The sequence below is a fragment of the Cottoperca gobio genome, unplaced genomic scaffold (genome assembly GCF_900634415.1).
Source record: "Cottoperca gobio unplaced genomic scaffold, fCotGob3.1 fCotGob3_155arrow_ctg1, whole genome shotgun sequence".
Taxonomy (NCBI): domain Eukaryota; kingdom Metazoa; phylum Chordata; class Actinopteri; order Perciformes; family Bovichtidae; genus Cottoperca; species Cottoperca gobio.
In genome coordinates this window covers 285,001-309,509 of record NW_021166812.1, presented here as the reverse complement: position 1 = coordinate 309,509, position 24,509 = coordinate 285,001, and the positions used below count along the sequence as shown (strand labels likewise).

General features: G+C 46.3%; 2 protein-coding genes across 7 annotated transcripts in view; one reads left to right on the top strand and one right to left on the bottom strand.

Annotated features, from left to right (window-relative positions):
• The first annotated feature begins 2,074 nt into the window (after positions 1–2,074).
• On the top strand, positions 2,075–3,719 carry LOC115004608 (probable G-protein coupled receptor 132). The gene is given in 4 exon segments (XM_029426285.1): positions 2,075–2,272; positions 2,274–2,744; positions 2,746–2,880; positions 2,883–3,719. Coding segments are annotated over 4 exon segments (1,074 nt in total). The 3' UTR covers positions 3,153–3,719.
• Positions 3,720–5,926: 2,207 nt separating this feature from the next.
• Positions 5,927–24,509, bottom strand: part of cdc42bpb (CDC42 binding protein kinase beta (DMPK-like)) — a 21,387-nt gene continuing 2,804 nt past the window's right edge. Inside the window, exons 3-34 of one of the 6 annotated variants that reach the window (XM_029426287.1) lie at positions 23,487–23,721; positions 23,293–23,400; positions 23,071–23,204; positions 22,737–22,979; positions 22,414–22,524; positions 22,074–22,312; positions 21,674–21,779; positions 21,467–21,591; positions 21,290–21,395; positions 20,625–20,687; positions 19,132–19,280; positions 18,682–18,779; positions 18,388–18,467; positions 16,091–16,135; positions 15,585–15,659; positions 15,415–15,486; positions 14,427–14,532; positions 14,026–14,162; positions 13,808–13,947; positions 13,420–13,501; positions 13,119–13,335; positions 12,531–12,593; positions 12,219–12,460; positions 11,745–12,099; positions 10,779–10,876; positions 10,621–10,705; positions 10,102–10,219; positions 8,220–8,337; positions 7,846–8,064; positions 7,299–7,407; positions 7,151–7,212; positions 5,927–6,613 (exon numbers count right to left, since the gene is read on the bottom strand). In XM_029426287.1, the coding sequence (XP_029282147.1) occupies positions 6,491–6,613; positions 7,151–7,212; positions 7,299–7,407; positions 7,846–8,064; positions 8,220–8,337; positions 10,102–10,219; positions 10,621–10,705; positions 10,779–10,876; positions 11,745–12,099; positions 12,219–12,460; positions 12,531–12,593; positions 13,119–13,335; positions 13,420–13,501; positions 13,808–13,947; positions 14,026–14,162; positions 14,427–14,532; positions 15,415–15,486; positions 15,585–15,659; positions 16,091–16,135; positions 18,388–18,467; positions 18,682–18,779; positions 19,132–19,280; positions 20,625–20,687; positions 21,290–21,395; positions 21,467–21,591; positions 21,674–21,779; positions 22,074–22,312; positions 22,414–22,524; positions 22,737–22,979; positions 23,071–23,204; positions 23,293–23,400; positions 23,487–23,721 (4,263 nt within the window). In that variant the 3' untranslated portion in view covers positions 5,927–6,490. Of the gene's footprint in view, positions 6,614–7,150; positions 7,213–7,298; positions 7,408–7,845; positions 8,065–8,219; positions 8,338–10,101; positions 10,220–10,620; positions 10,706–10,778; positions 10,877–11,744; positions 12,100–12,218; positions 12,461–12,530; positions 12,594–13,118; positions 13,336–13,419; positions 13,502–13,807; positions 13,948–14,025; positions 14,163–14,426; positions 14,533–15,414; positions 15,487–15,584; positions 15,660–16,090; positions 16,136–18,387; positions 18,468–18,681; positions 18,780–19,131; positions 19,281–20,624; positions 20,688–21,289; positions 21,396–21,466; positions 21,592–21,673; positions 21,780–22,073; positions 22,313–22,413; positions 22,525–22,736; positions 22,980–23,070; positions 23,205–23,292; positions 23,401–23,486; positions 23,722–24,509 lie in introns of those variants that run through there. The other 5 variants (XM_029426288.1, XM_029426291.1, XM_029426289.1 and 2 more) reach the window with 5 other exon arrangements.

Genomic DNA, 24,509 nt, shown 5'->3' with positions numbered 1-24,509 from the left:
CCCTCTGTCTTTAGACCCTCTGTCCTTACACCCTCTGTCCTTAGACCCTCTGTCCTTACACCCTCTGTCCTCAGACCCTCTGTCCTCAGACCCTCTGTCCTCAGACCCTCTGTCCTTAGACCCTCTGTCTTTAGACCCTCTGTCCTTAGACCCTCTGTCCTTAGACCCTCGCATCGCACAAGGAAAAACTTCCTAAAGAAACCCCATAATTAAAGGGGGAAAATGGAAGAAAACCTCAAGGAGAGCAACTGAGGAGGGATCCCTCTCCCAGGACGGACAGACGTGCAATAGATGTCGTGTGTACAGAATAAACAACATAGTACAAATACAACATTTGACAGAAATGATGTTGTGTTGAAAAGAGAAAGTTTGGATGAATCCAGGAAAATGTCAAAAAGGCTTCCCGGTGTCCAGCAGGACCAGGGCAGCAGGCGCAGCCACGATTCATGATCCTGACGTAAACTTTATCAGTGGCAACCTGCCACATGAGAGACAGAAACTCCGGGGATGATCCCCCGGATGATGAGTAACCCTGCAGTCTGGGAGCGTAATGCTCTAGTTGGTTTATAAGGTACTATGAGATCTTTAAGATATGCTGGAGCCTGACCATTAATTGCTTTGTAAGTCAGGAGAAGGATTTTGAATTCTATTCTGTATTTTACCGGGAGCCAGTGCAGAGCAGCTAATACAGGAGTAATATGATCCCCTTTCCTTCTTCTTGTCAATACACGTGCCGCTGCATTTTGGATCAACTGAAGAGTCTTAAGCGACTTTTTGGGACAACCTGATAACAATGAGTTGCAGTAATCCAGCCTTGAAGTAACAAATGCATGGACTAGTTTTTCTGCATCATTTTGAGAATGTGTCTTATTTTTGCAGTGTTACGTAGATGAAAGAAGGCAGTCCTTGAGATTTGTTTTATGTGGGAGTTAAATGACAGATCTTGATCAAAGATGACGCCAAGATTCCTTACAGTGGTGCTGGAGGCCAAATTAATGCCATCCAGAGCTTCTATGTCATTAGAAAATGCGTTTCGGAGGCGTTTAGGGCCAAGTATAATAACTTCAGTTTTGTCTGTGTTTAACATCAAAACGTTGCAAGACATCCAAGTTTTTATGTCCTTAAGGCTTGAAGTTTAGCCAATTGATTGGTTTCATCTGGTTTAATTGATGGATATAATTGGGTATCATCCACATAACAATGAAAGTTTATAGAGTGGTTCCTTATAATATTGCCCAAAGGAAGCATATATAAGGTGAATAGAATCGGTCCAAGTACAGAACCCTGCGGAACTCCAAGACTGACTTTGGCTGTCATGGAGGATTTATCGTTAACAAGTACAAATTGAGATCGCTCAGATAAATAGGACTTGAACCAGCTTAGTGCGGTTCCTTTTATGCCAACACAATGTTCCAGTCTCTGCAGTAGAATGTCCTGATCAACAGTGTGGAAAGCAGCACTGAGGTCTAACAAGACAAGAACAGAGACAAGTCCTTTGTCTGATGCCAAAAGAAGGTCATTGGTAACTTTCACCAGTGCCGTCTCTGTGCTATGATGAACTCTAAATCCAGATTGAAAAACCTCAAATAAACTATTATTATGTAAAAAAATCACATAACTGTTTTGCAACTGCTTTCTCAAGGATCTTAGCGAGAAAGGGAAGGTTAGATATCGGCCTATAGTTGGCTAAAACCTCTGGATCAAGACCAGGCTTTTTAAGAAGTGGTTTTATTACAGCTACTTTAAAGGATTGTGGTACGTAGCCAGATAATAGAGACAGGTTGATCATATTTAATAACGAGGGTGTTAATTAAGGGTAAAACTTCTTTAAACAGTTTAGTTGGAATCGGGTCTAAAAGACAGGTTGATGGCTTAGACGATGAGATTGATGCTGTAGAGAGGATAACGTAGAGAAAATAACATAGAGGATAATGTTGATAATAATAACGTAGCGACGATAACAGAGCAGGCAGCTCCAAATCAGAATTTCTCTTCAATTTAGATTTTTGTGACTTTTATTTCTGTTTCTTCTGATCTTGAATCTGATTGGTCGCTCTGTCTCCCCATAGACATCATGCACGAGCTTCCGGTGACAGAGACAATTTCTCTGACGAAAAACACAAGTTTGACGGGGTGCGAGCCTCCATACGACGAGGGCCGCCTGCCGCTGGTGCTACTGTACAGTGGCGTGCTGGCTGTCGGGCTGCCCGCTAACCTGCTGACCGTGTACCTCACCTGGCTGCAGGTGTCCAGGAAGAACGTGCTGGGCGTTGTACCTGTGGAGCCTGTCGTTGTGTGACCTCACCTACCTGGGCACTCTGCCGCTGTGGGCGCACTACGTCAGCATAGGTCATTGGTGGCCGTGGAGCTCGGCTGCCTGCAAGCTAACGGGCTACATCTTTTTCAACAACATGTACATCAGCATCTTCCTGCTCTGCTGCATCTCCTGCGACCGCTACGTCGCCGTCGTCTACAGTGTGGAGTCCCGTGGTCTCCGGCGGCAGCGTGTCGCAGCCCTCATCGCTCTTGCCATCGTGCTGCTGGTTGCTGTTGGTCACATCCCTGTCTTCACCATGAGGGAGGGCAACGGCGCAGAGGCCGGATGCCGCTGCTTTGAGCCTAGTCAAAGCAGCGCCACGGTGACGGGCTTCAACTACGCCCGCTTCGTCGTTGGCTTCCTTATCCCGCTGCTAGTGCTGATGGTGACGAACCGTGGCATCCTGGCCAACGTGCAGCGCAGCACGGGGGCTGCGGCGGGAGCAGAAGGAGCGCGTCCGATGGCTGGCAGTGGCGGGTGGTGTGCTCTTCCTGGTCTGCTTTGCCCCGTACCACATCATCCTGCTGGCCCGTGCCGTCATCTTCCACTTCCCCCAGCGGAGGACAGCACCTGTCTGCTCGAGAGGAACATGTACACGCCCTACACCATCTCGCTCGGCCTGTCCACCGTCAACAGCGCCGTTAACCCCATCCTCTACGTCCTGTCCAGCGACAACATCCGCAAAGAGCTGAGGCGAGGTCTTGCGCAGATCTGTGACCGAGCGACTCTGAGAGCGCGGTCCGACAGCAGCAAGAACAAGATCCAGATGCAGAACTCCACAGAGCTGAAACTAGTGACCGAGACACACCCAGGAGGAAAACCAGTGGGGAGCTGACAGACTCTCCCAGCCTGTATATAAGCCGTTGTGCCCGACGCCTTTTGTATTAATTGTTTTACTAGGATTTTCTAAATGAACATCATGTGATGAAGAAGACTTGAAACTAGAGATCCAGACCATAAACTCATCAGGAAAATGTTTACTAAGAGAAACGGGAGAGGTCGAGATGCAGCGAACACATTTAAAATGTTTCTGTTCCTCATGAGGATAATTATGAAGATTGTAGATCTTTATGTTACCGCAGTGGGACTCACATTAAATGTAAACACTGATGTCAGTCATGTGACCTTCGAGGACATCTCTCTGACCTGATTCAGGCTCTGCTCTCCGATTGGCTCGGCTGTCTCTCTGCTGTCATCCAGACGCTCCGATTGGCTGACTGAGTTTGTAAACAAGCAGACAGGCCACACCCCTCCTGAATATTTAATGAGCCTGCCAGACAGGGCCACTTAATAATTGTGAGGGTTCTGAATGCTTTTTCATTTTTCTTTATTTATAATACGTGTTAATGTTGACGCTTTTATAATTATAAAGTTGTTTCCACTATAACAATAACTTCACTGATAGTACAATAAAAATTAAACAACCTTTAAAATTTTATTTAATTATTGTGTATTGGCCACTTTATTTCATGTTCTTTTGCTGTAACAAGGTACATTTCCCTGTTGTGGGACCAGTGGCGGGCCGTCAGGGCCAGCAAGGCCTTCTCTGCTGGCCTAAACATCATCAGAATATACATTTAACTTTTATATATTTTCTCCACAAATATGTATTAAATTATTCCCCAGAGTCTATCCTCTTTATGTCATAGCTTTCCTCTGGGTTGCGCTGCTTCCAGCCTCAGATGGAGATTTGGAGGTCTGGCCTTTATGTTAGAGCTTTTATCCAATCATATTTCAGCCATGATGTGTTGCCAGGGTCCAAGAGATCTGCCCTGAGGCCTTCAGAAGCAACAGCGCCTGTCGCTTAAAGTGAACGGAAACGAAACTATGGCGTTAATAACCAATCAGATTTCGAGTTGGCGACACCGGGGCCAGCTAGCAGGCCTACGATAACGTCAGCACGTGCACGTCTTTTGATTGGATACGCACTATTGAGAGGCAGAGCTATGCAGAGCTAGCAAACTTTGAACAAGCTAATTTGTGTAGATTTCTACAAGCTGTTTGTTTTCAACCCACAATGTCTGAAGGAGGAGAAGAGATCGATGTGGTCGCAGATATCATTACAACACCATTTTCAAGACAAACCTTTCAAGAAAAGATAGACATCGTGAGAAGAGAACGGCCAACCCCGACGCTAGCGAGCCAATCACAGCCGGGAAAAGGGTTTGTCCGCCACTTTCAGATCACTAACTACGAGCGGTACCCCCGGCTCACAGCCTCCGAGAGGCACTGCACAGTGTACTGCTGGGAATGCTACAACTAAATGTTTCGTAAATATTAATATAACTCTGTTGTTAGGGTGATGCAACGCCCGGTTATACTGCGTTCTGTCTACATGTATAGTTTCTATTCCCATGGCGTCATAATGATGAATGATAAGGACTGTGTACCTATGCAACTAGCGGCCTGCGGGCCGGATACGGCCCTTCTGAACTTTTTTCTGGCCCGCTAGACGTTGCCTGCAAATCAAATTCACATCAAATGCGGCGAAAACGCAGGTGTTTCCATCCCACTCCAAAACGCACCTGCCATCGGCTCAGTCAAGCTCACGCTGGGTTGGCGGGCCACAGAGAAAGTCACTCTTTACTTTAGCTCGGCACGCTAACAACACGCTTAAAGATGTCTCTCTCCAAGACAAAGAAAGCTAGGAGTTGATTCTGAAAACCGTCACTTCCAGAGCGAATGGACGGACACGTATTGATTTACTTTGCCACCGCAACAAGTAATAAACTGGTGTGTTTATCGTGAAGAATGTATTTCCGTGATGAAAGAATACAACGTGAAGCGACACTACAGGTCAAGTCACGGCTCGTTTTCTGTCAGATGTCCCGTGGGCTCAGAGGAACGGAGAAGGAAAGTACCGGGACCGTTAGCATCATTTAACGGAGTCAAGTGGCTTTTGCACGGAACAAGAGAGCCACGATAGCAGCCCTGCTTTATTTTAGTCCTCTCCTCTCCTCCGCTGTGTCTGACTGACTGACTGTAAGTATGTGCGCACGTGTCGTGTGTGTGTGTGTTTGTGCCCTTCGCGAAGCAGAGGAGAATGTGAACCCGCAAAGTAAACACGGAAACGTGCACATAAACAACATACATATCATTTAATAACCTGTTCAATGTGAAAACTGAGTTCTGATTATAAAAAACCCCAAAAGTTTCTCTCACTGACTGAAACAGGCTCAACATGACAGAAGTCTGTTTGTAGTTCTATAGGAGTACATCACCTGATTTAATGTAATGCATTCTTAGTGTAAATGCAAAGACCGGTAATGTGGTGAATACTGTTTTATTATATTCATCTTTGTTTCTACATTAGTGGACATGGACCTGTTGGGAAACAACTCATGTCTCCTTGGTTTTAAAGATGCAACATGTTGCACTTTTGTGTCACTATTAACACTACTGTAAGTTATTTGTATTGTGTGGCCCACAAACCCCCAGTGATTTTCCTATTTGGCCCACTTGCTAATGTAGTTGAATATCCCTGCTGTATCACTGAAGGCCCGCCACTGTGTGGGACTAATGAAGGATTTCTTATTCAGACTTCTCTCACAGGAAAAATATTAATTAAAATAATGCTGTAAAAGCCCCCACCCCACATAAACTCTCTCAGACTCTTCAGAATATTTTATTGAGTTTCTGTTCGGCTGCTAACATGTTTAATGACAAAGATCCTTTAATAGAGATTCTGGAAGAAACAGAGCAGTAGTGTTCAGGTGTGTGCCCCCCCCCCCAGCCCTGGGGGAGCAACAGGAAAGATCATCACTGACACAAAAGATTATTTTTCTCCTACAACAACAACAACGATGATGATGATGTGCAACTTTAACAAAACTTTAAAATGAATAATTAATTCATACAGTGTTTTTCTCATCAGAGTGAGACCTCCCGTCTGTTAGCTCAGCCGCTAACGGCCCGCTAAAGCTCAACAGGAAGTTATTTAATGAAGATAAAGTGATTGGTCCCACAATGCCAATCAGACTAAAGGTCAAACACAGCAGCCATCAGCAGGAGGCAGGGTTTAAAACCAGGGGGCGGAGCTTCCCAGCAGGTATAGTCCTACAAAAATAAAAGCAGCAGGAAGCGCAGACTCACCCCGCCACAATAAAATCATCAAGTAAAATCTAAACTCTCAGTCTGCAGCCTAATTGGTTCATTAAGCAGGGGTGCAGGGCCTCAGGGATCCATCTCCAGGCCGTCCAAGGTGAGCTGGCTGCGGTGGGGGGAGTTGGGACTGGGGGGGCTGCTGGGGTTAGAGCTGTTAGAGGGGGTCGAATGTTTGGTGGAGTCAGAGTCCGGCTGCAGAGAGACAGACAGGCAGAGAGAGAGACAGAGAGAGACAGAGAGAGACAGGCAGAGAGAGAGACAGAGAGAGACAGGCAGAGAGAGAGACAGAGAGAGACAGGCAGAGAGAGAGACAGGCAGAGAGAGAGACAGAGAGAGACAGGCAGAGAGAGAGACAGGCAGACAGAGAGAGACAGAGAGAGAGACAGACAGAGAGAGAGACAGAGACACAGGCAGAAAGACAGGCAGAGACAGAGAGACAGGCAGAGAGAGAGAGACAGAGACAGATAGACAGGCAGAGAGAGAGAGGCAGAGAGAGAGACAGAGAGACAGGCAGAGAGAGAGAGACAGAGACAGAGAGAAAGGCAGAGAGAGACAGGCAGAGAGAGAGACAGGCAGAGAGAGAGACAGGTTAACAGTGTTGTAGTTCTGATATTACATCCTGTAAAGCTTCTAAATCTTTGTAATAGTTTCTCGGGGACTGAGGACGTGTCATGTTTCTTTAACTCTTTAAAGAAACAATAATAAATAATAATTCTGCTCCTGTAGTACCTCTCGGTCCAGGTCCTGGTCCGGCTCAGAGATGCTGTGAGACGAAGCTCCGCCCCCAAAGTCTGAACCAATGAAAACACAGATAACAGATGACATCACAGCTCACAGTAATACAGACGGCACATAATGCACGGTACATGGTGTGTACCTGAGGCTGTGCGTGTGATGTGAGTCTTGCTCCTCTGTTGCCGGGAGATGCTGGAAAGTGGGCGGGGCTTATCTTTAATTGAGTCGTCCTGAGAGGAAGGAATCACACTCTGTACCACACACACACACACACACACACACACACACACACATTAATATATACCACATTATGGTCAGCGCCCCCCAGCGGTCGTATTAACATCCTGCCTGCTCTTATTGTAATGTTGTTTTCAATCAACTGCAACTCCCAGAAGGCTTCTTCAGCAAAGGCTCAAGGGGAGATGTAGTTTCCGATTTTACAGATTAAGGATTTTTGTTTTTTATGCAAAACAACACTGTAGATTACATTTGAACACATGATGAACGTTATATTTACCTTCGCCAATACTAAGTTTTACTTAATAGAGCCTGAACGCACCTTAATATAACTAATGTAACTAATAACTACCTTCGTTATTTAGCCGGACTGTGTGAACACTGACGAGTGTGGGAGTGTGGGGGAGGAGAGGGCGAGCAGGGGTGAGGGAGAGAGAGAGAAGCTGGCCTACCCTTCCCAGAGAGGAGGTGGAGGGAGAAGAGGAGGAGGAGGAGGAAGGCTGCAGGAGGCTCTGCTGGGAGGAGGAGGAAGAGTCTTTCTGCAAGAAGGCGCCGGCCGACACCGAGGTCATGTGATAGACGTGCTCAAAGTTGGAGGGGGGAGAGATGAGGGTGTGACGGGAGGAGGGGGAGGGAGACGGGTCGGGGGAAAGGGAGGTGAAGTCACAGACCTGAGCATCAGGAGGGATGAGGGGGTGAGTGAGGTGAAACAGGGGGGAGAAGAGAGGAGGAGTCAGTGTGATGATCAGAGCAGGGGGGGGGGGGGCAGGCGAGGGAGGAGAACATGCCGGCAGGAGGTGGGGGGGGGGCAGAGAGGGGGAGTTACCAGCGGGAGGTCCATGAGGACCTGCATGCCGTCTCCTGGTCCCATGTGGGCCACGTGGTTAAAGTTGGTCGGGTTGGAAATCATCTTGGATCTGAGCTCAGGGTCCCTCAGCATCTCCCTGACACATGCGGGGGCACGTTAGTCGTGTGTACACAGTCACTGTGTACTAATACACAGTATTACGATACATTACTGTGTACTAGTATATAGTACAGTACTGTGTATTAGTATACATCAAAATATATTACTGTATTACAATACAGTACAATAATATACATTGATATTACTGTGAAATAATATACATTAATATATAATACTGTGTATTATACATACATACATACATTATATTACTGTGTATTAGTACCCAGTCATGTGTATTCATATACATGAATACACATTACTGTGTAATCGTATACATTAATATATTAGTGCAGGGGTCGGGAACCTATGGCTCTTTCGATGACGCGTTATGGCTCGCAGACAATTTTGAGCTGACATTTTTTAACATGTTTAACAAGTAATAAATAATTATACTGTGTCATTTTAAAGTAAAACATTTAGCAGCGGATATATTTTTAGTTATTTTTAGCCCTGCTCTTCGCGAAACAGCTGAGGAGAAACTGCGCAACGCAAGCAGTAGACCAGGGGTGTCAAACTCAATCACAGAGAGGGCCGACATTAAGGCATCGTTTCGGGGGTGAAGCTTGGAAACTGCAGCGCCCACAGAGTCACACTTTGCCTTGAGTGTGTCGTTACACTGGAGGTCAATCAGCTCCGTTTGGATGTTCACATGTGCTGTTTCCACGTCAACTGCAAACGGATTGCTGAGCAGTTCATGCGCAGTCGGGAACACAGCGGTGGAGATGTTTGTCAGCGTTTGGAAACACGTAGTGACCAAAGTTTCCTTCTGCATCAGAGTCTCCCACAGGCAGCTCGGCTTGGAACGCTCTCACTGCATCATACATGTCCGTGATCACACGGCCCTGAAGCTGCAGGTTTAACAGTGAGATGCTTCGTTATGTCGCACAAACAGGCCAGCTCACACCGTCCCAGAGATCTGTGCTGCGTTTCCCTTTGCTTCCAAAAACGGCCAGATTTCCTCACGCAACTCAAAACATCTATTCAGCATTTTCCCTCGACTGAGCCATCGCACCGCCGTGTTCAGAATGTATCTCCTCAGGAAAAGACTTACAGTGTTCCATCTCCAGAGCTTTACAACACAGCGCTCCCTGGTGTATGATGCAGTGATACACCGTCAGCTCACCTGCACAGTTCTCCCGCTGCATCTTCTCCCGCATCCTGCACTAATCCGCTCTTTTCATCACATCGCAGGTTCCGTCTGTCGTCAGTCCCGTCAGTTTGTCCCGGGGCAGTTTCATTTCATTCACACATTTAGATACTTCCTCAAATATGTATTTTCCCGTGGTCGTGCCATGCATTGATTTAATTACCAAAACCGGCGGGCCAGTTATGACAGAGAATTTATATTTTCTCGCGGGCCGGATATAATTGTGGCCTTGAGTTTGACACCAGTGCAGTAGACACAGAAACGTGCACATACATTAGATAAATAACATAAACGTTTAGTTTGTTTAATAAAAGAGCACCTGTTCAATGTGAAAAGTGAGTTGTGAATATTAAATACATAAAAATCAGAGGGGGGCGCGGGGTTCCATTGTGGCACAGACAATGGTAGGGGAAACACTGATAACGCTTTTAGTACTTGGAGACGTGATATACCAAAAGGTTCCCGGCCCCTGTATTAGTGTGTACTAGTACAAAGTCATGTGTATTAATATGCATTCATATACATTACTCTGTAATAATATACATTAATATATTAGGCTGTACTAGTACACAGTGTACACACTGAAACACTCACCTCCTCTGCTGAAGTCGTTCCTCCTCAGGAACCTTAAACAGGAACTTCCTCTTACTGCGAGTTCTCACCATCAACTTCCTGCTGTGGTCCGATGTCTCCGGGATGGTGAGGTCCCCCTCTGAGGACAGAGACAGGTGGAGATAGACAGGTGGAGACAGAGAGACAGACAGGTGGAGACAGACAGCGACAGACAGGTGGAGACAGACAGACAGGTGGAGACAGAGAGACAAGTGGAGACAGAGAGACAAGTGGAGACAGAGAGACGGACAGGTGGAGACAGAGAGACAGACAGGTGGAGACAGACAGACAGGTGGAGACAGAGAGACAGACAGACAGGTGGAGACAGAGAGACAGACAGGTGGGAACAGACAGACAGGTAGAGACAGACAGACAGGTGGGGACAGACAGGTGGAGACAGACAGACAGAGAGAGAGACAGGTTAGGTTCAGGGTGGTGAAGTGTTGAGAGTTTAGTGTGAACACAGCAGGTGTGTCAAAATAAAGAAGACGTCTGCGTTACCTGACGAGGTGTTGCTGAAGTAAATCAGACGAGGAGGTTCTGAGCTCAGTAGGTTTAACGTCCCTTCAACATTCAGAGGTCTGATCTGAGGACACACACTGAGATGTGATTGGCTGCTTCTCAACTGTGACCATGTTTGCCGAGTTGTGATTGGTTACCTTGCGGAGGGAGATGGTCTGAACCCACTCAGTGGTGTGAATATCGAAGACGTCGAGCCCGTACTCACTGTAGACCGTCAGGTGGGACGAGTTAGAGCCTGGAGAGACAGACAGACTATCAACTACCTGCCAATACTGATGATTACCTTCGTGATCTTTAAAAGAAGCTGACCATTATGATAAAAAACCAGGATCAATCGCCAGGAATCACACATTACCTGTAACATCTACACCTGTAGCTTACAGACACCTAAGACCAACTAGCTGCACCGGTCTGAACCACAGCCTGTATATAAGAAGTGACAACACCCACTGGTTTGTGGACTGCCGCTTTGAAGCCTCACGTTTGGCACCTTCTTGGAATTTGACAGCTAATGTAAGCGCTAGCTTGGAAGTGGAAATGAATCTTCTTTTAATGGTCACACATGAACACAGCACAAATTTAGACATGTAACCCATCCTAGTATTAGCAGCAGTGGGCACCTATTACACGTACAGCGCACGGGGCGCAGAGTAGGGGTCAGGTGTCTTGCTATAGGGCACCTCAGCAGTGCCCGGGAGACGGACTGGCACCTCTCTAGGTACCAGAACGCTCCTTTTGGGGACTTCAACCGGCGACCCTTCATTTCCCAAGACAAGTCCCTACAGACTGAGCTCCTGCCTTTCACAAAACAATAATTAATCATGGTATCTCCCCTGCCAGGTAAGTATGGTTAGCAAGGTTGCAGGTTTTCCAGGATGCGTGACAACCTTGACTTTAACACGGTGGTCTATGGGGAGAAACCACCTTATGGAGCCAGCCTCAAATGGTCATTCGAGGAATTGCAGTTTCTGGCACTTCTGCATTGGCAACATTTCTCAGACGGGGAGGTTGATGCCTGGTCAGAACTCACCTGACTGAACTGTTTTACATCAACCTTCACTACCCATGATGACACACTGTATGTACTAGTATTAATAACGTACTGCATGCGAGCGGCATTGCGGGCCACATCAGCTCCTTGGTTCGGGACCGGCGGCCCTGTCCATCCACGTAGATGCCAAGATGGCTGAAGCAGAGCAGCAGCTCTGTGGATCCCACCTCCAGGGCGTGCAGGGCGTCCAGAGGTGGCTGAGCCAGGAATGCCAGTGACGGGTCAGCAGGGCTCACCAGGCTGATGGGGGAAGACTCCCCCTGCAGGGCAAGCAGAGCAAAGCCCGAAGGATAACCAACACACAGCCGCTCCCTGACCATGCCCAACCACTGCACCACACCTGGAGCCTGCACCTCCCAGAGCTTCTTATGGTGGGGCTTCACTCGAGAGATCTCGTAGCACAGAACCTGGAGGATCAGAACCACAGCATTAGATCAGTACAGAAACACAACCTGAGTGAGGGTGTGTTTTTTTTTTAGGTAAATCTCCAGGTGAACTGTCTGGGTCTCTGTTCAGTCTTTCTGACCTGACGTTTGATGGCGGCCAGCAGGCAGGCGGGGCCTCCGGGGCGGAGCACCCCTGTAGTCAGAGCCTGGCAGCCTTTGGTCTCAGTCAGCTTGATGTCGAATGTGGACTCGGCACCCTCCAGCGCCCCCCAGTGGTGAAGGTGAACTTGACGGTTCCGGCCGCAGAGCAGAGCAAAGATCTTCTCCTTCGGAATCAAATTGATCTGATAAACCTTCTTACTGTCTGCTGCTCGCACGATCACTGGAGACAGAGACGGAGGTTAGTCATCTACTGAATATCAACTGTCTGTCTGTCTTTCTGTCTGTCTTACCGTCTCTGGTAACCTCGACCACAAACAGTCCGTCTTCGGTTCCCAGTACAATCCTCTCCCGATCTGCAGCGAGAGAAAACGTGTTTAAAAATCATCACAGAGATTTTTATACAAACAGCTTCGGCCAAAACTTTATTCAGAACCTTCCAAAACCTTAAAAATCCCAAACAACGTCCCTCCCCTGACTGTCCTCGACTGTCAATATTAGTGATCAGTACTCGAGGTGTGAATCTTCACTGGCATCACAATTCAATTCACCCATCAACAATTCTCCATGCATCTAAAACTATTGTATTGTAATGTATCCTCATTCTTCTATAGTACATGGCTACTTTTTCATCAAGTAAAGCTTCCGTAAGGTAACTAACTTTATAACTTTATAGTATAGCCGGGATGGAAAATCAACAATCAACGTTCGTAGGTTTTAATTTAGGCTGTTATTTTAATCAAAATAAAATCAGTTATTCTCCTGACTATGTTCCGTCACTGCATCGATGCAGAATTATCCACATCTTAGAAACGAGGACTGTCCACCTCTCCACCCAGTACGCAGGCGGTTAGTAGTAAACAGTAGAAGTTGTTACTCACCGAGCACAGCGGCAGACAGCGTGGTCTTGATGATGGGTAACGAGGCGTCGTATGCCTCGTGCAGGTCGTGGACCTGTCGGTTCCTCACCAGGTTCTTGGTCAATATGCTCTGCAGACCCTCCAGGATCCTGACCCACTTCCTCTTCTCCACTTCGCTCTCAGCCAACACCAGCAGAGAGACAGAGGACAGCTGCGAGATCAGCTGTGAGGACGTCACCTGATCATGGCCAAAACAAAAATAAGGGTCACATGGAGGTCAGAGCTCAGACCGTGAGGGTTAAGAGAGTACAGTGCCTCCTACCCTGAAGATGCAAGGGATGTCCTTCCTGGTGGCGTGGATCACATCTGACGCCAAGACAGAGCTGACGGAAAACTGCTCCTCCCTGTAACATACAAGAATATGTTTCATGTATCAATACACTGAATAACATAATACACTAAATTTATTCATAAATCAAATCACATAAAATAATAACATTTACTACATAAGAAAAACCTTCAAGACTACCTAAACGTTCCTGAACCTTCTCAAGACTTCCCGAACCTTCTAATGGCTTCCCGAACCTTCTCAAGACTACCTAAACGTTCCTGAACCTTCTCAAGACCTGAATTTCCAAAAGAAGTCCCCCAGACTGCCTCAGACATCTGATCCTTGAAGCTCCCTCAGTGTACAGACAGGTGGAGGTTACCTGAGATCCAGCACCAGACTGGCCACCACCCCTGGCTGAGTAGACTTTCCCTCTGGGATGTCGTAGAGAAACAGTTTGCAATCAGAGACCAAGGCGAACACTCTCTGCCAGCCCTTCTTCACCCCGCTGGGCTTCGGGATCTGACAGAAAGACGTCAACATGTGAGTCTGTGGAACTGCTGTAAAGCGTCAGTACTGCCTCATCACTTCATCACTTACCTTGACGTAACCCTTGTAGGCGGTGCCAATGCCTCTCTGGACGTCAATGCCCTGCGGCCTCTTGGCCTGCTCTGCTGGGATTGGACATACCAGAGGGGCGTGGTCTTTACAGGAAATGTGGCAGATAAAGGAACACACTAAAGAGAGACGGAGACAAGAAACTTTATACGTGACAGAATCATGTCAGTGCTTAAGAACACAGACATCACCATGGACTGAGCAACTAGGACACTTTCACTATTTTCTGATCATATAGACTAAACCATTAATTGTTTAATCTAGAAATAATCTGCAGATGAATCGATAATGAAAATAATCGTTAGTTGCAGTACAAGCCCGTCTAGAAGTCCCCTAACTTTCAGCTGGAGGGGTGTGCATTAGTGCGATTGCGTGCCGAGTACCTTCACAGGCGTATCCCTGCCTGGCGAGTCCCACCATCAGCGAGGTGCAGTGTGTACACTGAGTCGGACTGGAGAACGTCTTGATGCTCAGCTGGTGAGCTTTGGGCTGTGAACACACAACACATACATGTTCAACATTAAACTTTGACAAAAAAAAAGAAAAAAAGAAAACTGACGGATAAAACATTAAGAGACGTTGACACCAAAGAAGCCACATCACGTCCACGGATTGGATAATTTAACAAATGCAGTTAATCAGGATACATGACCAAAAATAAAACTTCTTCATAACTCACTACTACAGCGTTACCGTTTCCATATTCACCGTTGCGTTACATAACGTGGAAGGTTATCTATGTAAGATTACTTTAACAACTGATTTTATTAAACACAAAATGACTTTCCCACAAGGTTCCTGCAGCTTAAGGCAAGTGAAATTTAAAACTTCAAGACTTTTTTAAATGCCACTCAATGAAATTTAATAACAACTTTACAATGAACACAATTGAAGAAAAAACATAAAATTACTAAATAATAAAAATTATTAAATAATTTTGCCCAAATGTTTATTCTAACCTAAAGCAGGTATTGTTTGTCCAGTGAAAAGGTTTGATGATAGACTTCAAATGTTGAAAGAATTTAACACTTTGTAGAGTGGAACAAGTGGACATATGCATCTGACAGAAGCATCTGGTCAATAAACAAAAGATGTTATTAATTATTTATGTCAGAAAGAAATATTCATACAATCCTACTTCCCATGTCTCAGCATTTTGAAAGATTGATTTAAGACATTTCAATACCTATTCAGGCCTGATTTTTAGATTAATGAATTCAATGCCCTGTGAGATACGCAGGAACTCTGTCTCCAGGAATGGAAAACATTTTCCTTGACATTTCCAGGTTTTCCAGCACCCTAGGAACCCTGCATGCTGTTTAAATTTCCTTTGTTATTCCTGAAGTCCCACCTGGGGAAACAGTAGCGTACCTTTGGTGTGCTCAGTGCTGAGCTGTGGTAGGTGGGGGAGGGGCTTGCTGGGACTGATGCTGCTTTAACTTCCTGTGGACACAAATGGGACGAGTCTCAGGGTGAAGAAACTTGATATAAACACATTAACACACACTGACACACGTAGAGAATCAGAGTTTGTGACTGACCTCGTGTTCGGAGGTGGTGCAGGGCGAGGGGGGCATGGTCTCTGGTTTCAGGGGGGGTGGGTCTATGTCCGTGGTCTGCATGTCAAAGAGAAGAAACGTTTGAACAACATCCTGTTGATAGACTGTACTGAATGTCTTTTTTACATTCAAAGCTTCTTTTGAGGTTTTTGAATGAAGCTTTGAATTTCTGTCGTCATATTATGACATCTTCAACCAAAAACAAAAGTTGAACAAAGACCTTAATTTGGATAAAGTGATTCAAGGGTTTTAATTAGTCTTTTTGCATTAAATCAACTTTCTTTAATGAATATAGCGTAAATGAAGTAATGGAGCGTCGAGTGAATGCAGAATCAGAAAAAGACTTAAGTAATTTGCTGTAGCTGCGGCTAATATTAGCTTGAAGCTAGCATGACTGAAATTAGAACTGAAAGCTGGTTGCCCCAGGGGATTGTGGGTAAGGGTGGTGGTATGCAGGGGATTGTGGGAAACCTGGCGGATCAACTTACGTCTTCCAGGAGAGCAAGCAGTGAGGAGGCGGAGCAAACTGACGCCTCCATGTTGCAGAGAGAAACAAACAAACACACCTGAGTGACATCATCATCATCATGTGACCTCCCTATGTGACCTCCCCATGTGACTTGCTGGAGGTGCTTTACGTTGAAAGGAGCCAGTTGAGGTGGTTCATCTAGTAAGGAGCCACCTGGGCGCCTCCCTAGGGAGGTGTTCCAGGTACAGCTGGGAGGAGACCCCGGGGAAGACCCAGGACTCGGTGGAGAGATTATATCTCCTCACTGGGAACGCCTCGGGATCCCCCAGTCGGAGCTGGAGGATGTGGCCCGGAGAACGGAAGTCTGGGGTTCACTACTGGAGCTGCTGCCCCCGCGACCGACCCGGATAAACGGTAGACGATGGATGGATGTTATATGTTTTGTAATATTATATTTTTGTGCGATTGTTTTTAAAACTACTACGACGTAATAGGGTCATTGCAGGACAAATTAATATGTAAGTAAAAAGGGAGGGAGGGTATTATTCAGAGAAAAATTATATATATATATATATATATATATATATATATATATATATATAAAAAAAACCCACAACACCCTGATTGCATAAGTCTGCACACCCCACCCAACTAATACTTTTGCCCCTTTTGCATTTACTACAGCAGCAAGTCTTTGTGAATAAGTCTCTTAACTTTGCACATCGAGACTTCGGAATTTTATCCCTCTCCTTTGCAGAAAAGTTCAAGTTCCTTCACATTGCGAGGGGAGCTCCTGTGTACGGCTCTCTTTAGGTCGTTCCACATGTTCTCGATGGGATGGAGGTCCGGGCTCTGACTGGGTCATTCCAAGACTTTCCTTTTCTAAAGCCAAGCTTTGGTCGACTTGGACGTGTGCTTTGGGTCATTGTCATGTTGGAACGTGATATTACTCTTCATCTTCAGCTTTCTGACACAGGGCAGCAGGTTTTGTGCCAGAATATCTTGATATTTGGAGCTATTCATTATCCCGTCTATCTTGACAAGATGCCCCTGAGCCAGCTGAAGAGCAGCAGCCCCAAAGCATGATGCTCCCACCACCACGCTTCACAGGCGGTATGGTGTTACTTGGACGATGAGCTGTATTGGCTTTGCCCAAAACTTTTAGAATTAAGGCCAAAAAGTTCAACCTTTGTCTCGTCAGGCCACAACACATTTTCTCACATGGTTTGGGGTGACTCAAATGGGCTTTGATATTTATTTTTGTAAGAAAGGGTTCCCGTCTTGCCACCCGACCCCATCGCCCAGACATGTGCAGAACGCAGGAGATGGTGGTCCCATGCAAGGAGTGACCAGTACCTGCCAGAAACTCCTGTAGTTCCTTCAATGTTGCCGTTGGCCTCTTGGTCGCCTCCCTGATACGTTTCTCCTCGTCCTCTCATCAACTTTGGAGGGTCGTCCTGATCTTTGCAATGTCTCTGTGGTGCCACATGTTCTCCACTTATTGATGATGGTTTTGACAGAGCTCCACGGTGCATGTAATGCCTTCAATGTTCTTTTATTTCCCTCTCCTGATTGGTACTTTTCAATAATTAGATCTGGCAGTTTCTTTGGTAACTCTTTGAGGTCCATGGCTCTCCCAGTACGATGCAACACCAAACATTCAAGTAATACTGCAGCAACAGCTGACTTTAATCTGGTTTTAACCAGAATCACTTTCATTGATTGCAGGTGTATGCTATTTACCTAAAGGCATGATTTTGCATGTGATTAAATAACTTTGAACACAGCTAGAGCCCCCATTATGAAAGGGTGTGCAGACTTATGCAATCAGGGTGTTGTGGTTTTATTTTAAAATGTCCTAATAATTATTTTCTTTTTTTCTTTCTGGATTTTTGTTTAGATTTTTTTTGTTGGAAGATCGCATTAAAGATGGAACAAGTCTGACAATTACGTTGTTGTTATTTCTGTCTTTACGTTTCAAAAACCTGCAATTTCATAAGGGTGTGTAGACTTTTCATATCCACTGTATATATTATATTATTATAAATAGGTTTTTATTTATGTTCATCAAAGAACACAAAGAAAATGTGTATCTTTCAGCTCCATCTGTACCATAACAACACAACTTTACACACAATCAATAGGGATGCAAAAATAGGGCCTAAAGAATCATCATCTGATCCCTTTAGGAGGCCCTGAGCCTCAGCTTGAGAACCGCGGTATATTAATAAGTCACAAAGAAAAGAGGCTGAGCAGGTGAGACAGAACAAAGACTGCGTTTCCTAGTTTCAGTTTACACAGAGACAAGTGACTCACTCTGAAGGTGAGGTCAGGAGCCAGAGGAGACGTGTTGAAATATTCAAAGATGGAGTCCTGGAAGTCTGGAAGCTTCAGACCTGCAGAGACAGAAAAGTCTTCTTATTGTGATGTTTGGGTTTACCTATACAGGTGGACCTGAGGCAACCAGGTGGACCTGAGGGAACATATACCGGTGAACCTGAGGGAACACGTACAAATGGACCTGACGGAACATGTACAGGTGAACCTGAGGGAACGTGTACAGGTGAACTTGAGGGAACGTGTACAGATGGACCTGAGGGACTGTCTCACCTCTGTCAGAGCGGGAGAGACTGTCTTCCATCTCTTTCTTCAGACTCTCCACCTGCTCCCCCATCTCCAGAATGTTCTCCTCCGACTCCTTCAACTTACTGCACACAGACAGACAGGTGAGGGAACAGACAGGGTTCATCCAAACATCCCTCCTGGACTCCTCTATATCAGGATCTTTTTAAAAATGAGGAAAAACGCTGATATTGTGTTTATTAAATGTCTTCCATATAAAACATTTATTTACACTGCATATGTGCATATCTTTGAAATTCATTTTTATGAGTTCATAGATAAATATCATGCTATATTTAGTCAGTTTTCTCCTAAAATATAATGAAATCTATAGTAACAACAGAAGTGACACGAGTGTGATACAGCTGTGCAGACAATCAGTAAAGGACGTGGTCTAATAGTGAACGAGGAGACCCAGCTGTGTGTGTGCCCTCTGACCTCTCCAGGTTGATGTTGGCAGCCTTGAGTCGGCGCAGCTCCTCCTGAACCAGCTGCTTGGCTCTGATCTCAGCGTCCAGAGCCGACTGCAGCTCCAGACGCGCGGACATGTCCAACTTCTGACTGCGCCGCACCTTCCACAGAGGATCCTGAGACAGAGAGACAGAGACAGAGACAGAGACAGAGAGAGAGAGAGAGAGACAGAGACAGAGAGAGAGAGAGACAGAGACAGAGACACAGACAGAGAGAGAGAGAGAGAGAGAGAGACAGAGACAGAGACAGAGACAGAGAGACAGAGACAGAGACAGAGACAGAGACAGAGACACAGACAGAAACAGAGACAGAGAGAGAGAGAGAGAGAGAGAGAGAGAGAGACACACAAATCATTTAAGGTGCTTTCAGACAGCGACACCTGAAGAACATTATTGTTTTTCCATTCATGTTTCTGATACTCATCAGTAGGGCTCATGGCCTCTGGTTGTTCACTCGAAAGGAGAACATTTCTCATGTCTCTGGATGTCAGGAAATGTTGACAGACATGCCATGGGAATTTCAAAATAAAAAGATCATTGAAGCATCGTGACACCTCTACTAGTTTGTAAACCTGGCTCTGCTTCAGAGCACCTGAAGCCCATTAAACACAGCGACATGATGAACTGATAAATGATATCACTTATGGTGTTGCTAGGTGACACAACATCATGGTATGACATCACCCCTTAGTTCCTTTAGCAAATGGTGTACACTCTGAGCTTCTAGAGCGTGTGGCGGTCGATGGGACGAGTCAAATCCGGAAATGGCAATTAATGCCTAAAATATCTGCCAGCTTGTAAATTGCAGTAGTAGAAAATGTTGCGATTCCAATAACATTTAAATTAATTGACCGTACTTTACTTTTGTATACTTTTGTATTGATTGCATAGCTTCATCGCCACATTCACAAGTTTGGTGGTCCCGTCCTTTTCGCTACATAGTCAAGACCGCAACCATAGAGGATGAGAAGTGTCCAACGTTCCACATCCAACTTTTTAAACGTTGAGTGCACTGCATTTTCACTCACAATAGCAAGAACAAATATAGAAGAACGCAAATTGAGACACAGATCAAGTCTCAGAGCTCTCCCAGTCAAGACTCTACAAGGATGCCATGAATTTCCTCAAGGATTTCTGGGACCCAAACTATCTACCTACCCTTAACCCCCCAGATCCATTCCCAAGACCCTCCAAGACCCCTGGAACTCCATCAATGTACCCTGTAGCACCTTAACCATTCTTCAAGAAATCCCTGGATAACCGAAGGCCTTGGAACTCACGGAAGGACCCTGGGAGTCACCAAAGGACCCTGGGAGTCACATAAGGACCCTGGGAGTCACCAAAGGACCCTGGGAGTCCTTGTAGCCCATTGTGGTTTGATTATGAGTGACATACATGCAAGTAACCATAACGAGGGAGAGTGAATCTTGACTGGCTGGAAGCAGTGACTGATACACTCACCCTCCAGTCTCCACCAGTAGGAGGCCATTGCTTCTTAGGAGGCGTAGCCACTCCTGTTTCAGGCTGAGACGGCAGATTAAAATAAATATCAACACAGACACAAGTACAGAAGTAACAGACTGAAAATCCAAAAGAAGCACAGACCAGAGCAGACAAAAGAGACAAGTTTGGAAATACAGGAGGAACAGACAGAAGAACAGACAAATTTAATATAAGTCAAATGTAACCTCTCAAACCTCCCCAACACTTCCAATACTATTTCACAATAAAAGCTTCACCGTGGTTCAGGGGGAAACATGTCAGAGCAGGTAACAGAAGAAAGGTGAGGTTTCATTGTTTTGTTTTCTATTAAAGGTATTAATGTGGAGCTTTTGATGGACCAGACAGCTAACTTCTCTCAAAGAGTTCCAGGTTCTCCGGGTCTGTGTGCTGCTACTGGGTCCTGAAGTGGGAATGCACCAATATCAGATATCAGACCGATACTGACTGCTGATTGGGTATCAGAGACAATTTACATAACTTCCATGTTTGTATAGTATTTACTGCAATTTCAATTCCTGTTGAAGTTCAGACCGATTAGCTGCATGCTTTATTGGTGCATCCTCGTTCCGTGTGTGTCATTAGTGTGTGAGTGTGTGCGTGTGTGTGTGTGATTAGTGTGTTACCAGAGGCCTTGTTCCCAGACTGGAGCTGCGCAGAGTTTCCAGCTCCTCCGTCATCTTGGTGGCCAGAGCCTGAAGGTAGCCTCGAGCGTCTTTCTCATCGCTCACCCTGAACACACAGACACACATGTTAACACAGAGCGTCCTGCTGCTGTACCACATACTGCTGGTGGGACTCACCACTGGATGATTTCTGCGATCTGAGCCTCCCAGTGAGCCACGCTCTCCTTTTTGGAGGAAAGATCCTGCAGCTCGTCCTCCAGCTGACGGTTCTGAGCAGTCAGTTTATCAACAAACGCACACAGCTGAGAGGGAAGTAAAGTTACTGAACATGTGCACACGATGATCCTGCAACAACCAGGTCACATCACAAACTGTAACGCGCACCTTGTCAGTGTCAGCCGCCAGTTTGTGGTTTTCTTCTGTCAGCAGGTTTTTCTCTCGGTCAGATTTCTCCCTCAGAGCTGAAACAGCTTCATCCATCTCGGTTTGTCTGCAGGAACAAAACCAAGCAGCGTCAGGGTGCCTGTGCACCATTAATGTAAAGCAGGATACATATCCGTAACATATTCAAATATGAACGTTAGAGCACTACAGCGCTGTCGCCTCGCGCAGGGGTCGCAGCGTCACTCTGACTTAAACAAAAAGTAACAAAACTAAAGAAATAAAATCCCAAATCTGAAAACTTAATTTACAGATAAAGAAACGTGACGAAAACGATAATAACACACCTACACCCACCTACACCCACCTACACCCCCCCCCCCTACCCCACACACACACACACCTGTCCCTCTTGTCCTTGTCCAACTTGTCCCTCAGCTGCAGCAGGTCCTTGTTGGCGGCCAGCTGCCCCCCCTCAGCCTCCTGCAGGTCTTTGCGGAGGTTCTTGACGTCGGAGCAGTGGGCGGAGTCTCTCCTCAGCAGCTCCTCCTCGTAGAACAGCACCTTCTTATCAAGCTCCGCCTTTAGGCGGGACAGCTCCTGCTGAGACTCCATCCCCCCCACTGCTGCCCCCCGCCCCTGCTGAGACAGAGCACAACCACAACCAGTCAGCACTTCCTGTCCTGCAGCGCTTCCTGACCTGCAGTGAGTGTGTGAGTGTGAGTGTGTGTGTGTGTGTGTACCTTGAGGCCCTGCAGCTCTGTCTCCAGCTGCTGGCAGTACGCCTCACTGTGCTCCCTCAGCTTCTTCTCCTTTGACGCTTCGGCCTTCGCCTCGTGCAACTGAGCCTCCAGCTGACAAACACAGACAACGCTTATTTAACAGCAGAATCTGACAGACGTTTCCAAACTCCGACAAACCATCTCCACCGCTGTGTTCCCGACTGCACAGATTATTAATGATTTCTGTGGTAAATATTTCACATATTTTTCTAATATTATTAAACTAAATGAAGGTTGTTCGTAATACTGCGACAGGAAACTTCATATTATTGGAAATAACTCACCTCCTTGCGGTTCTTCTCGGTCTTGCGGATGTCCTGTCTCATGGCGTCCATCTTCTGCAGTAGGGCGTCCACCTCCTCCTCTTTGTCCCGCAGCTGACGGGACAAGCGCTGTTTGGAGGAGCGCAGGTCGGCCATCCGCTCCGACAGGTCGGAGAACTCCTGCAGCGCCAACTTCCTCTGAGAGTGAGCCTCCTTCAGCTCCTTCGCCTGGCTCCTAAGGCGCTCCAGAGAGTCTGCCAGCTGCTGCAGGGTGTTCACACATCATGTGTTCAAATTCATGTGTTCAAATTCATGTGTTCACACAGGGGTCATACTGTCGGCCTCGGGTGAATACCTTATGCACGTCATCCTTCTCCTGCCTCAGGGTCTTCAACTGCCTCTCCAGGGTCTTCAGTTTGGAGGCGGAGCTCTCGTAGTCCTGCCTCAGTGTGACCGCTTCCTCCAGCTGGTGCTCCAGCCTATCAGAGTCTAGCACAGAAAGGGGGGCGGGGCTTACTCACCTGAAGAGAAACACTGAACCTGGTAGTTGTAGCATCATTACTACTATCACTCTGACCTGCCAGCTTCTTCTTCAGACGCTCAATCTCCTCGTTCAGCTTCTTGATCTCTTTGTCTCGGCTTAGAGTTCCTCCGCGAGCCGGAGCCTGCAGCGCCTGAGTGGACTCTGCGGAGACAGAGGTCAGAGGTCAGGAGAACTACCTTCTGTAAATCCTGAGCACGTCAGTGTGGTTTAATGAAAGCATGCGTCACCCTGTAGTTTGCGGTTCAGCTCCTGTTTCTCCTGCTCCAGGTGGCGGATCCTCCTCTCAAACGCCTCCACCTCCTGCCCTCCCCCCCCCCCTCCCCCCTCCTCCGGGTGGAGGCCGAGCACACCCCGGCTGAAGGAGCTGCGGTCGGCGAAGCAGCTGTCTGTGGTGTAGGTGAAGCCGACGAAGGGAAGGTGCTGACCGGTGAAACCAGTGTGAGACATTGGAGGGCTGATGTCCTGCAGCACAAACATGAGATATATATATATATATATATAATATATCTTTATATTCTTTAGTGTTTAGAAGTCTGAAGGCGAGTGAGGAACATGGAGCATCACTGATTACACATTAAAACCATTTAGGAATTTATTGCTATGCATTTTAAAACTGACGCAGGCGGGTGACGAAGGATATCAGGGTACCAGAAATGTAGAGGTCCACCCACGTTTCTTCATACCAGTTTGATACCACGGTGAGAAACAAACAATAACGCCATGTACTCCAACATCCCTCCTTTATTACTTCAGACTGGTTTCTGTCAGGAAGTTAAACGGCTCATAATTCATCTAATATCTATTTTATGTTTGAATATACATTATATTCAAACAACTGGATTTATTCAGGTTTCTCATCAAAAACTACATTTTACAAGATTACATTTGAACACATCATGATAACGTTAGAATTCGCCTTTAACCAATAATAATGTTTACTGAATAGAGCTTGAACGCACCTTACTGCGACTCAATGGAACCTCTGGCTGCTAACATTACTCCTAATGCTAAATGTAGCATTATCAGGAAATAATATGCGTCTCCTGGAGGCGTCGCTAGTGAGTTCACTGCGTAACAAACACTTTTCCATCGTCCCCAGGACGCCGTTTATCTCGAGGCCTTGCGGTACTGTAAAGAAACAAGTACCAAACTCGACCAGTTGTCAGACTTTTGACATCGACCTGGCTCTTGTGACGTCCCTACGGCTGACCACATATTTTAGCAAAGTTAATATATTATTATAAATATTA